Here is a 10,941-nt window from a genome sequence, read left to right as displayed (position 1 = left end):
GGTCTTGTTAGAAACATCTAGATGTTGGACGACTAGCGTGTATGTTCCATGTCTATCCACAGATCAGGGACATGAAAAGGATAGAGGAGGATAAGATAAGCTGCTTTGGAAGATCTATTAACCTTATTCTTCTAAGATTAACACCTCCTTTCTATTTTGTTGTTGTTGTCTCCTGTGTCTCTATTGTTAAAATGCCTTGTTTTCTGTGTGTCTCTGTTTTTGATGCTTTTGTTTCCATGATAAGATATGATACTGACAGAATGAATCCGTATGAATGAAGGAATCTTTGGAAAGCAGAGTCTGCAAATTAAGAAGCGGCCTTCCGGATGATGGACCTCATCTTTCCAAGATTCTGAGGCCCAGTACAACTCATTAACCTTTTTTCTTTGTTTTCTTTATTTTGAACTTCCCAGCTTTCCATTGCCATCGAAGCGTTACACCCCTTCTCCTGCACCAGGGCCCCAACAGAGCCCCCTTCTGGGTGGGCTCCCAGGGAGCTTTTTACTGATTGGACAGCAAGCAGCATGCTTGCGGCTGGCTCAGCTGAACGCCCACCTTACTTTGACACAGATAAATAATGCTGTTGCTGTTGGTGGTCGAACCAACACACACGCCCCATTTATACCCACAACACCCCCCTGCCCGACAGCTGCAGCCATCAGTCTACTGAACCTTCTGAAGGTTGCTAACACCATGTCCCATCCCTTATATAACCCCTATGCCTCTGGGAATCAAAGTTCAGCCCAGGGGCGCTATGGACAGTCCAGTATGCAGGCAGAGAGAGACTCTCATAAGACATCTCCTCATCTTGGGCCTGGGTCCAGCTTTAGCTCTTCTGGAGTTTCATCTGCGACTCCTGCAAAATCTGGGGGAATAATGAGCTACAGGCCAGAAGGGAGTAAGACTTCAATGGAAGAGGACATAAAGAGGTCCATAGACATGCATATAAGCAGAGCCAGAGAGGAGGTGAGAAATCAGCCTGTAAAAAAGAACAGTCGTTTTACCAGCACTCAAAGAGATGAGTATGATTCTTCAGGCAAAGATGTGACTTCCTACATGTTGTCCTCAAACTCTCAAAGACCTCCTGATGTTGCAAGTAGCACTAGCTCCATGGACTGGTTGCCAAGATACAAACGGGAAACTGAGGATGATTCGTCTAAATACTGTTCATCATCTGCTTCATTGAGCTATCAAAGCACTGGCGACAGTAGGTTTAATGCCTCGAATGAAAGAGAGCGCAATGTGCAATCAATTCCAGGCTTAGGTGATTATGACTACCCAGTGCCAGACAAACCTGTGGGTTCTGCAGAGTCTACTCATCCCAAGTACACTTCAGAAACAGCTGTGAACATCCTTATGCAGTTTGGACTTGAAAAAGAGGACCTGGAACATCTGATCTCATATCCCGAAGATCAGATGACTCCTGACAACCTGCCTTTTATCTTACGACAAATCCGCATGGAAAAGGCAAAGAGATCTGCAACAGCAGATCCATCAAAATCCTACTATGATCCTCATTCCACCACAAGTATGAGTGGAAGGGAAAGGTTGAGTACTTCAAGAGGGGAAGGGATGCGTCAGGATGAATTGTCACCTATTGTCCAATCAAGTAAAGTGATTGATTATGGACATACTGGAAAATATACTGGGAGCTTTGGGGATGAAATTGGAAGAAGCAGCAGTGGAGCCAGTAGTGGTGGAAGTGGAGGTACGCTGCTGATGGGCTCCTATGATAGTAGCGGTCACAGTCGAGAATCACTGCAAAAAAGTATGACAGAGGTGAAAAACAGCACCTTGGTTTCTTCCCGTGATCAAGGCAGCTCTTTTACCAGTCATGGCTCAATGCGAAGTAGTGGTCCAGCTCAACAACTGCCAACACAACCAAACCAGCCTTCTCAAGAAATCTTCAAAGGTTTCTCTCTGCCAAAGACAGACACAGACTTAAGACCTCTTAAAGCAGAAGTCACTAAAACCCTTCCGTTGAAAAATCCAGAGCCAGATCGCCAGTCAGCATCAAAAAGCCAACTAACTCCTAATATAGTTCGTAGTGTGCATCCAAGTCGACCTGACCTTGTACTCATTGGCAGCAGCAGCAGCGACAGTCACATCAAAGAAAAGAGTAAGACTCACGGGCAAATATCAAATGTTTCTGAGCAGATGAACAAACAGCAAATGCAGCAGAAGCAGGTACAACAGCAACAGGTGAAACAGACAATGCAACAACCACCACCAAAGCAGCAGATGCAGCAACAGTTGAAGCAACAACAGTCAAAGCAGCAGCAGACGCAGCAGCAGCAGACGGAGCAGCAGCAGATGCAGCAGCAGACGCAACAACTGAAGCAGCAGACGCAACAACTGAAGCAGACGCAGCAGCAGCAGACGCAACAGCAGCAACTGGAGCAGCAGCAGACGCAACAACAATTAAAGCAGCAGCAGCAGATACAACAGCAGCAACTGAAGCAGCAGCAGCAGACGGCCCAGGTACCTAACCTGCCGATTGGGTTGCAGCAGATGCAGAATCAGCCAGCTGTGCATATGGGACAAGCTTTGCAGTCTCAAGTTTTTTCGGCTGCAAAGCCAGTTCCACAGCCGTCCCTCATGCCAGGGCTCACGATGCCCGTTCCTCCGGGTCTCTCGCCGCTAATGCAGAACCTCGTGAATTTCATTCATATACCGCAGCCCGCTTCCACCAAGCAGCTTCCAGCAAAGGTAGAAGTGACAGGGAATATCCCAGTGCTGGCCCAGATGCAAGACTACACTGCCACTTCACCTAGGGTCTTTCCTCATACCTGCTCTCTATGTAACAAGGAATGTACTCTGATGAAGGTAAGTGGAAGATTGTTCGATGTTTTTGCTTTCTGTCGGTTTTTATTTATTTGACATGCAATGTTTTTTGTTTTGTTTTTTATTTGATTTTGGATCGAATTATAGGACTTTGGTTTGGGAAAAACTTCATGTATGCTACTTTAAAGTTTATTTGTTTGTTTTGTTCACTATTCCTGCATGATGGTGACTATAGGAAGACTACCAACTTGGCTTGCAAACATTTGGACAAATTTTTCACATATTTCTGCAATTCAGTATTCTGTACCAGAATTTCTGAAGGATTACAGTGCAGACTAAACTTAACTATATGTCTATCAGATATTGTAATTGAAAAACACTACTAATAAGAGACCTTCAGAATCTTCAGTGGTCTGTACTTGCAATTGATAGATTTAATCTCTTTTAAATTGACATAAACTGATGCTAAGACATTCAAGGCTTTTGCTAACAATGGAACCAAGGCCTCAGATGACGTGATGAGGAGAAACCTGCAAACCTGACGAGCCTGTGCATCAGAAAATGTTGGAAGATGGCTGGTTTTTCATTTGTCTCTGTTCTTGGGCTGCTGTTCCACAGTGCACATTCAGCTTTGCTTTTTCTGGAACTGTTGCTGAATGTAAAAGTTCCCCTTTTTGTCTTTTGTCATTAGAGTTAAGAATAGTGTGTTTTGTCCTTTATTTCACATTAGTAGGCACCTTGTTTTTGTGTAATACTCGCTTCTTCTTTTTTTTTAACTCATACTTTCTTTTTAAGTTAGTGTTTCTGTGTCCCAAAAGGCAACATCATTTACTACCACAAACATAAGCACCCGCTGCGCCCAGTCATGAGCTACACAAGCACCAGATTTGATTTGATTTGTTGTTGAATCTCTCTTTATGGATCGGCCTTCCTTCGCTGCACCAAATTTCACATTTGAGCTCCTCGTCAAAGAAACAGCGCCTTCCTCTTCTGGTCTATTTCAACGTCATCTTCCTGTCGCTACTCCGACTGTGATCGTCATCGGCATTTTGTCCTAATCCAAACTTGGCCTCTCCTGAGACGACCTTCTTGGAGCTTCGGGAAAGTTTGATGCCATAAGAAGAGCCTGAGAGTCCAGAATCCAGAGCCTAATTGACCTTTTGTTTTGGTTGTTTGTAATCAGATGTTTGACTTGTGTTTTCTATATATACTAAATAATTTCACTTTTAAAATTTTATCCCAGGAAAGGTATAATGTGTCACGCTTATTTGTTCCTGGTTTTTGGCCTATGAAGGTTTAAATACAATCCAGGCTCCTGGCTAATGTTATAATGCTTCTGCATTCAGTGAAGGACTAACTGTTAATATTTTAAGAATTTTTTTTAAGGCCACTGCAAAGTTTAGTGACCTTTTATCAGCAAGTGATGTCAATGACGAACGTTGCTCCTGATAATAATAAACCTTGTCTAAATGTTTGTTTTTTGTTGTGACCACTAGGATTGGGTCTCCCACCAGAATACCAGCCTTCACATCGAGAACTGCAAACTTCTGCGAAAGCGGTCAATCTTTCTTCTCTGTACTTCGTGATTATGAACCGATATCTTTGGGGCAGCACAACCATGGGTGTGCCAAAATGATGCCGGGGTTGTAATGCTAGGATAGCTCCCTAAGAACTGTTCATTTGTATTTTTTTAATTTAAAGCACCTTAATGATTTGCAGCATTTACCATGAGCCATTTTCCCTAACCTAAATTGTTATGAAGCTGAATAAATTCTACCTTGCAACATCTGACAAAAATGTATCTGTGTTTTTCCACAGATACCCAGAATGGAACGGTGAAATTGCATCACTGCCAGGGTAAATATCTTCATTTGAAGTCATCTGGCGAAAGCCTGCAGCATTGGAGGCTTTCATTTTCTTTGATTTAACATGTGCCTTTCTTTTTATATGCAATTGTTAGTGCATCAGGTGCCAAGCCCTCTCCCTCAACTTCTGCTGAGACTTCCCAGAAGAAAACCAGACATGAGAGTCGTTCCCGTTCCTGCAGCCCCCGGAGCCATCGTGACTCGGAGCGTAGCAGGGACAGGCAAAGTAGCCGTTCCCGCTCTCGCAGCCCCCGCACTCATCGTGACTCGTTGCGAAGAAGAAATAGACGAAGTAGCCGTTCCCGCTCCCGCAGCCATCATGACCCGGAGCGTAGCAGGGACAGACGAAGTAGCCGTTCCCGCTCCCGCAGCCATCATGACCCGGAGCGTAGCAGGGACAGACGAAGTTGCCGTTCCCGCTCCGGCAGTTCACGTCGCCTCCGTGACTTGGAGCGTAGGAGGGACAGACGAATTAGTCATTCCCGTTCCCGCTCTCGCAGCCCCCGCACTCATCGTGACTCGGAGCGAAGAAGAAATAGGCCAAGTAGCCGCTCTCGCAGCCCCCGCACTAATTGTGACTCGGAGCGAAGAAGAGATAGTCGAAGTTGCCGTTCCCGCTTCCGCTTCCGCTCCGGCAGCTCACGTCGCCGCCATGAGTCGGAGCGTAGGAGGGACAGACGAATTAGTCATTCCCGTTCTCGATCATGCAGCCCCCGAAGGGAGAGACACAGAAGCCGATCACGATCTCCCTACAGCTCCAGACGTAATCGCAGGTCTGTCCAACATACATTTTGAGAACTAGGATCAATCAAGAAGATTTAGCTCTCCAGTGGAGAGGGCGAAATGTAATTTATTTAATAATGTAAACTTAAACACACTTAATTGGTGGACAGTATTTACCTTTTGTATCCATGGTGGTGTGTGCTTTGAGATGTTTTATTTTTATTTTTGAGTCATTAAGTTCTTTGATTAATACTTTTTTCAGGTCCCGGTCTCATTCTGACTCCTCATGGTATGACTGTCCTTCCTCTTCACGATATCGATCACGCTCAAGGAGCCGTGAGAGGCGATCCTTGCCGAAAAGAAGAGATGAGAAACGTTCACCACCGAGGAGAAGCTGGGAGAGGCGGTCGTTGGCAAAGAGGTCATCTCCTATGCGAAATAAGTCGAGCAGCTCGAAGATCTTGGCAAAGAAACTGCTGGAAACATCAGGTTGAAAATTGCTTCATGGTATTTGGGGTTTTTTGGGGGGGGGTTTTGGTATGTACTCATTGGTTTTTCTAAAAGCAAAGTTATGTTCACTTGTCAACCCCCCTCATAACATTAACTATACTAATGCAAATTATAAATAAAGACCAGTACCACCAGAAAATGTCAGTATAGTTTTTTCTACAATTATAAAACTTTCAGAAGCAGTAGATGATTTTTGAGACTTGGGACCAACCAAAGTGTGAATCTCTTTTGTACCTGTGGTCTTTTAGCTCTCCAGTCCTTATCAAAACAGTCTGACCTGGAGACTGTCGTCAAAACTTTGGCTCCTGCCCTGCTGGCTGAGCTAGCCAAGATGAAGTCGTCCCCATCAACATCATCGTCCTCACGTTCTGCATCTCCAGAATCAGTTAAAGGGAGGCCTAGCACAGAGAAGACCAAGGTGACTTCACATGATGCCTTTTTTCATGAATGGACAGTTTTGGACAATTTATGTGGTCAGTGACAGGTGACAGTGACGTGATTGTTGATGCCACAAAAGCAAGATTAAATCCTTCAGCACAAATTTATACAAGCACAAACTTTGAGTCAAATTGTCATGATGAAATCTGCATTTGGTTTGTTCATATTTTTCTTCGCTGTGTTTCCACAGGCTGCTAAATCTTCCCCTCCAACCATGGTGAGGCTACAAGGGATTGTCAGTAGTCTCTCTCACAGTGAAGTGATTTCTGCTGTGGAGAAATTTGGAAAAACCAAGTCAGTTGTTTTGTTTAGGTCAAGATTACAGGTATGTACACTGAAATTTGCTCACTGTTATAGATGGATGAGTTCATTGACCTGCTTGTGAATCTAGAGAAAATGTGTCTCCTGGTTTGCTTCTGCAATCTAAGATAGATATTTATGCACCGTAGCTACAATTCTCTATAAATGTACTGTCCATTCATTAGTTATAGTCATGCATTCATCATGCGGTTTAAAGTCAGTTGGTTATCCTTACTTTTCTTCTGTGGTCTTGCAGCCCTCACATTCATGGCTACTTTGGATTATACTGAGCTTTTATATAGACATCACAATGTCAGAAAGTTTCTGCTCAAGTCTAATCCTATGAAAGCATACACAATGTATTTTGTTTTTATTTTGCTGCTTTGCATTATGCATTTTTTTAATCTATATATACACATTGCACTAAAAACATCCTTGGAATCGCATTGGTTGCTTGCAAGTTGCCACCGTTGCTTGTAGTTTGCTTGGAAAACTCAAACTTGTCATCAAATACTTGTAAGCTACTGACAAGTGCTCATATATGATTTTTAGTGTGAATGTAGTAATGTAAAAGTTTTGGTAGTAATCCAAATTAATGTGTGTGTGTGTGTGTGTTTGTGCACACCCAGGCAGTTGTGTGTTTCGAGAAACAGGAAGATGCTGAGAAACTGAAGAGCTTAAAGAACTTTGACATAAAAGAAGTAACTGTCAGTGTTGTTAATGAAAAGGTAACTTTGTTTTCCCTTGAGAAATATATTAACATCACTGCTCTTCTGTGGCAAAATGATCAGTAATCTGATTAATCCAAAATTATCTTTGTTTACAGGAAATTGCATCCAAGAAAACCACAAAAACTAAACTGGAAACTACAGCAAAAGTCTCGGTTTCCAAAGCGAAAAACATCTCAGCTGAGCAAAAAGCTAAAACTGTAAAAACTGGTGATAAGGCTGAAGAAGCAGCTTCAAGCCTCGAAAAATCTAAGAGTAAATCTACGAAGAGTCCCGAAAAGCAGCCTAACACCAGTGATTTGAAAGGAAAACGTAAACCCAAAGGGTCTCAAACCGGTGCTAAAGAAGCTGTGGTGGCACCTAAAAATACAGCCAATACTATGAAGGCTGTTGAACCAATTAAAGGTGCTGCAGTTGATGGTGAGCCAAAAGTCTTGACTTCCAAAGCAGAAACGGCCTCAACGACGCAGAAATCTAAAACAGCAGGAACTCTGAAAAAAGAAAAAGTGGATCATTCTAAATCAACAACGTCAGAGGATAAGCCTGATGTAGAGACAAAACACAAGAAACCTGAAACAAAGATTCATGAATCTGCGATGGGGCCTAAAGGTGAAGCACGAAAATCATCAGCTTCTGAAAGGGAGGACCACACAGAAGTTGAAACTTCTACTGACGGCAAAGATAATCAGATGTCACCAACTATATCAAGTGAGAATCAACTACCAACTAGTGCAGCTGAGACCAAGCCAAATACATCGCCACCAAAACCCACTGATCCACCTCAGAAACCACAAACTGTCATCAAAAGTCCAGAAGATTCACTCAAAGCTTCAGAACAGACCGAACAGAGCTCAGATTCTGCTCTACAAGAAGAAACACAACAGCAGACTGCAGGAAAATCACCTGAGATTTCTGTGGAGGCAAAGCAAAGAGTTGAAAGTGTAGAAACGGTTACAAAGGACAAAGGTAAGTGGACAGAAAACACCTTCAAGTGTGGAGTATCTTTGACAGCAGGATGTTGGACGGAATCAAAAGCTAAAGACTGTGCTTCATGACGAGAACAGTTTTCAGATTTTTATTTAAATCAGCTGGGTAATTTGCATCCTATCTAAACTACCACTATTTAACTTAACTACATTTCCTTTATTCTAAGTCTCTGTGACTGCAAAGAAGATCTCAAAGGATCAGCCGGTCGCTCCTACCCACCCAACATTTGAGGAACTGATAGAAAAGCAACTATGTCCAGAAAAAATCCGTAAGAAATCCCCAAAGATCTGTATGAAAGATTTCCCAGTGTGAAGATATTTTCTATTTTATAATTATTTTCTGTTTTTCTTTTGCTCTGCACTTTACAGGTTGTCTCAAGACAGTCAGGCTTCCCCGTAAACAGGTAACATTAAAAAAACACTTAAATTATACCTGTAAGAAAAACATGCTTTGTCAAAGTGGTTAAGTTTTGATCTGAAATAGTTCAGTTTGTTTTAAAAATTTATAGTTGGGTTATATCTCATTGTCAGGTGACACTCAAGTAGGTGTAAATGTAGAAAAATGTTAAAAATTCAGTAGGGATGTCGCAATAACAGAGATTTACATACACTAATAGAATTACACAAAGCATGGTTACCAATTTAGTACCAAAACAAAATAATTATCGTGTATCTCCAAAAGTTGATTCTGTTCATCTGGACGTAGCGTTTTGTGGGAGAAACGTTTCGTCACTCATCCAAGTGACTTTTTCAGTCTCAGCTAACTGCAGGTTTCCCCAAATCTTATAAACAGTACATTTGCATAATGACTGAAACCAGCCCACTGAAAGAACAATGGGCTGGGAGGTCAGTCCCTTAATTTTAATTATGCAAATTCTCATGACCATTGATCAACAACCACTGATCAAAACCCATTGATCAATGGTCATGAGTACCATTCACAGAGAGTTGGAGAATGGCTGCAATCACAGCATTGTAAGATGGCGAAAAATTATCTTGTATACTAACACATATTAAAAGTCTGTACACCTCACCCCTGGCGTCGTTGCCCACCTCTCAATTTTAAATACACATAGACATTGAGGGCTAACAGGAGGGGCTATGCGCTTACCTGCTGCATCAACACTACAATGAGCGGGTGGAGGGAGGTTTGGAGTCTTCTCTCACCCCCGTTCTCTGCGGCCTGCTGGAGCGGGGGGGCTAGGAGGAGGAATTGGCCGTCCGACTGTGGTCTGGAGTGTGGGGCCTCCCTGCTGCTGTGGAGTCGGGGCGGTCTGCTTCTCCCCACCGCAGGGAAAAGGGTAACACCACCTGGGTCTGGGTGCAGTTCCCCCCCACCAGGGGCAAGGGTACCTAGACCCGGTTTGTAGAGTACGCTTGGGGAGTGTGATCGTGTGTACAACGTCTCTTTATGTCTGTCTCCACGTTGGTTGAGTGTGGAGTAAGTGCATATGAGAGCATGAGGGTGGGAATGGATGTTTGTATCTGTGTGTGCCTGTATGTCTGTGTCTATATGTCAGGTCGGGTATCAGACACCACCTCTCTGGGGACATCTCAGGCCCTCCAAGGTTTGGAGGCTTATCTCCACCCACCACCACTTCCCCTGCCGGTGGCGGACTCCCTCAGACATCGGTGCGTTGGTGGTTCTTTGTGTCCGGGGATGGGCGTCCAGGTACACACCGGCTCACTCCTTGGCGGCCGCTTATCGGGGCCTGGAGCCTGGGGCTCGCTTGGGCCACTCCGGAGGTGGAGTGCCCCCGGCCCCTCGGCCTGGGGATCGGTCACTCAGGCACGGCTGGCTGCCGGCTGAGCTCACGGGCGCATCACTGCAACTCCCCCTGGCTTCTGCTCCGCGGCTGCTGAGTGAGCCCTCATCTGGGACTCTCCTCAGCTCTTTCTGGGACAGTGGCGCAGCTGCCCCTCTGTTAGTCTTCCTTGGTCTCTTGTGTTCTGAGGGCCTCTGGATGTCTGGATTTTTGATCTCCTCCATACCTGCTTCATGCCCTGGAGGACGGGGCAGTGGCCCCCCACACCCTCTAGCAGATCATTACATGAAGGAACCTTTAAAAAACAAGCGCGTCCATGCTCACAGGTGTACACACGGGTGATCACACCCACAAACTACACCCTTTTTGGCTCCTACCTCAAAGCACACAGTGTTCTGTTGATCTTACGTGCTGCACAATAATGTTTAATATTTAGTATTTACTGTCATATTCCCATATATCATTGTGATGTTGTTTATTCTATTACTCTTGTTCTCTTCTGCTTGTTTTCTTTTTTCTTTCTCAACAGGTGATCCAGGTGATCGATAGATGCATTTTTTTTTTCTCTGCCCGTTCTGTTGGTTTTTGTCTTTTGCCCTTCTCCCCCGTCCCTCTTCTCAGCTGTTTCTCTTTCCCTCTTTCTTTCTCCCCTTCTTTCCCCCAGTCAAGTCTGTCCCGTATTCAGCAAATGAAAATAAAATAAACAATAAAAGGTGAATCAAATGGACCATTACGGCAAGGCTGGGATGGTCAATTTGGTAAAGTAAATCCGTTGGGCATCTTTCCTCGCCTTTAGACAATAATTCTGATGGCAAAAGAGCCAAACGGGACAGGCAAAAAA

The 10,941-nt window shown here is 44.1% G+C and overlaps 1 protein-coding gene across 2 annotated transcripts in view; it reads left to right on the top strand.

Moving 5' to 3' along the window:
• Window positions 1-413: 413 nt before the first annotated feature.
• The window catches only part of LOC147335072 (uncharacterized), a 40,782-nt gene continuing 30,254 nt past the window's right edge, over window positions 414-10,941 (top strand). For both annotated transcript variants that reach the window (XM_086275813.1, XM_086275803.1), the window contains exons 1-11: window positions 414-2,826; window positions 4,281-4,342; window positions 4,603-4,641; window positions 4,745-5,422; window positions 5,635-5,861; window positions 6,131-6,300; window positions 6,511-6,645; window positions 7,250-7,348; window positions 7,447-8,314; window positions 8,502-8,603; window positions 8,704-8,738. In XM_086275813.1, coding sequence (XP_086131939.1) covers window positions 694-2,826; window positions 4,281-4,342; window positions 4,603-4,641; window positions 4,745-5,422; window positions 5,635-5,861; window positions 6,131-6,300; window positions 6,511-6,645; window positions 7,250-7,348; window positions 7,447-8,314; window positions 8,502-8,603; window positions 8,704-8,738 — 4,548 coding nt within the window. In that variant the 5' untranslated portion in view covers window positions 414-693. The remainder of the gene's footprint in view (window positions 2,827-4,280; window positions 4,343-4,602; window positions 4,642-4,744; window positions 5,423-5,634; window positions 5,862-6,130; window positions 6,301-6,510; window positions 6,646-7,249; window positions 7,349-7,446; window positions 8,315-8,501; window positions 8,604-8,703; window positions 8,739-10,941) is intronic.

Source organism: Aulonocara sp. 'chitande type north' Nkhata Bay, linkage group LG3 (genome assembly GCF_057382095.1).
Source record: "Aulonocara sp. 'chitande type north' Nkhata Bay isolate Kocher_YH1m ecotype deep benthic linkage group LG3, A_spYH_male_GT1.1, whole genome shotgun sequence".
Lineage (NCBI taxonomy): Eukaryota > Metazoa > Chordata > Actinopteri > Cichliformes > Cichlidae > Aulonocara > Aulonocara sp. 'chitande type north' Nkhata Bay.
The sequence above is the reverse complement of the archived record's forward strand: the minus strand, read 5'-3'. Positions and strand labels throughout refer to the sequence as shown.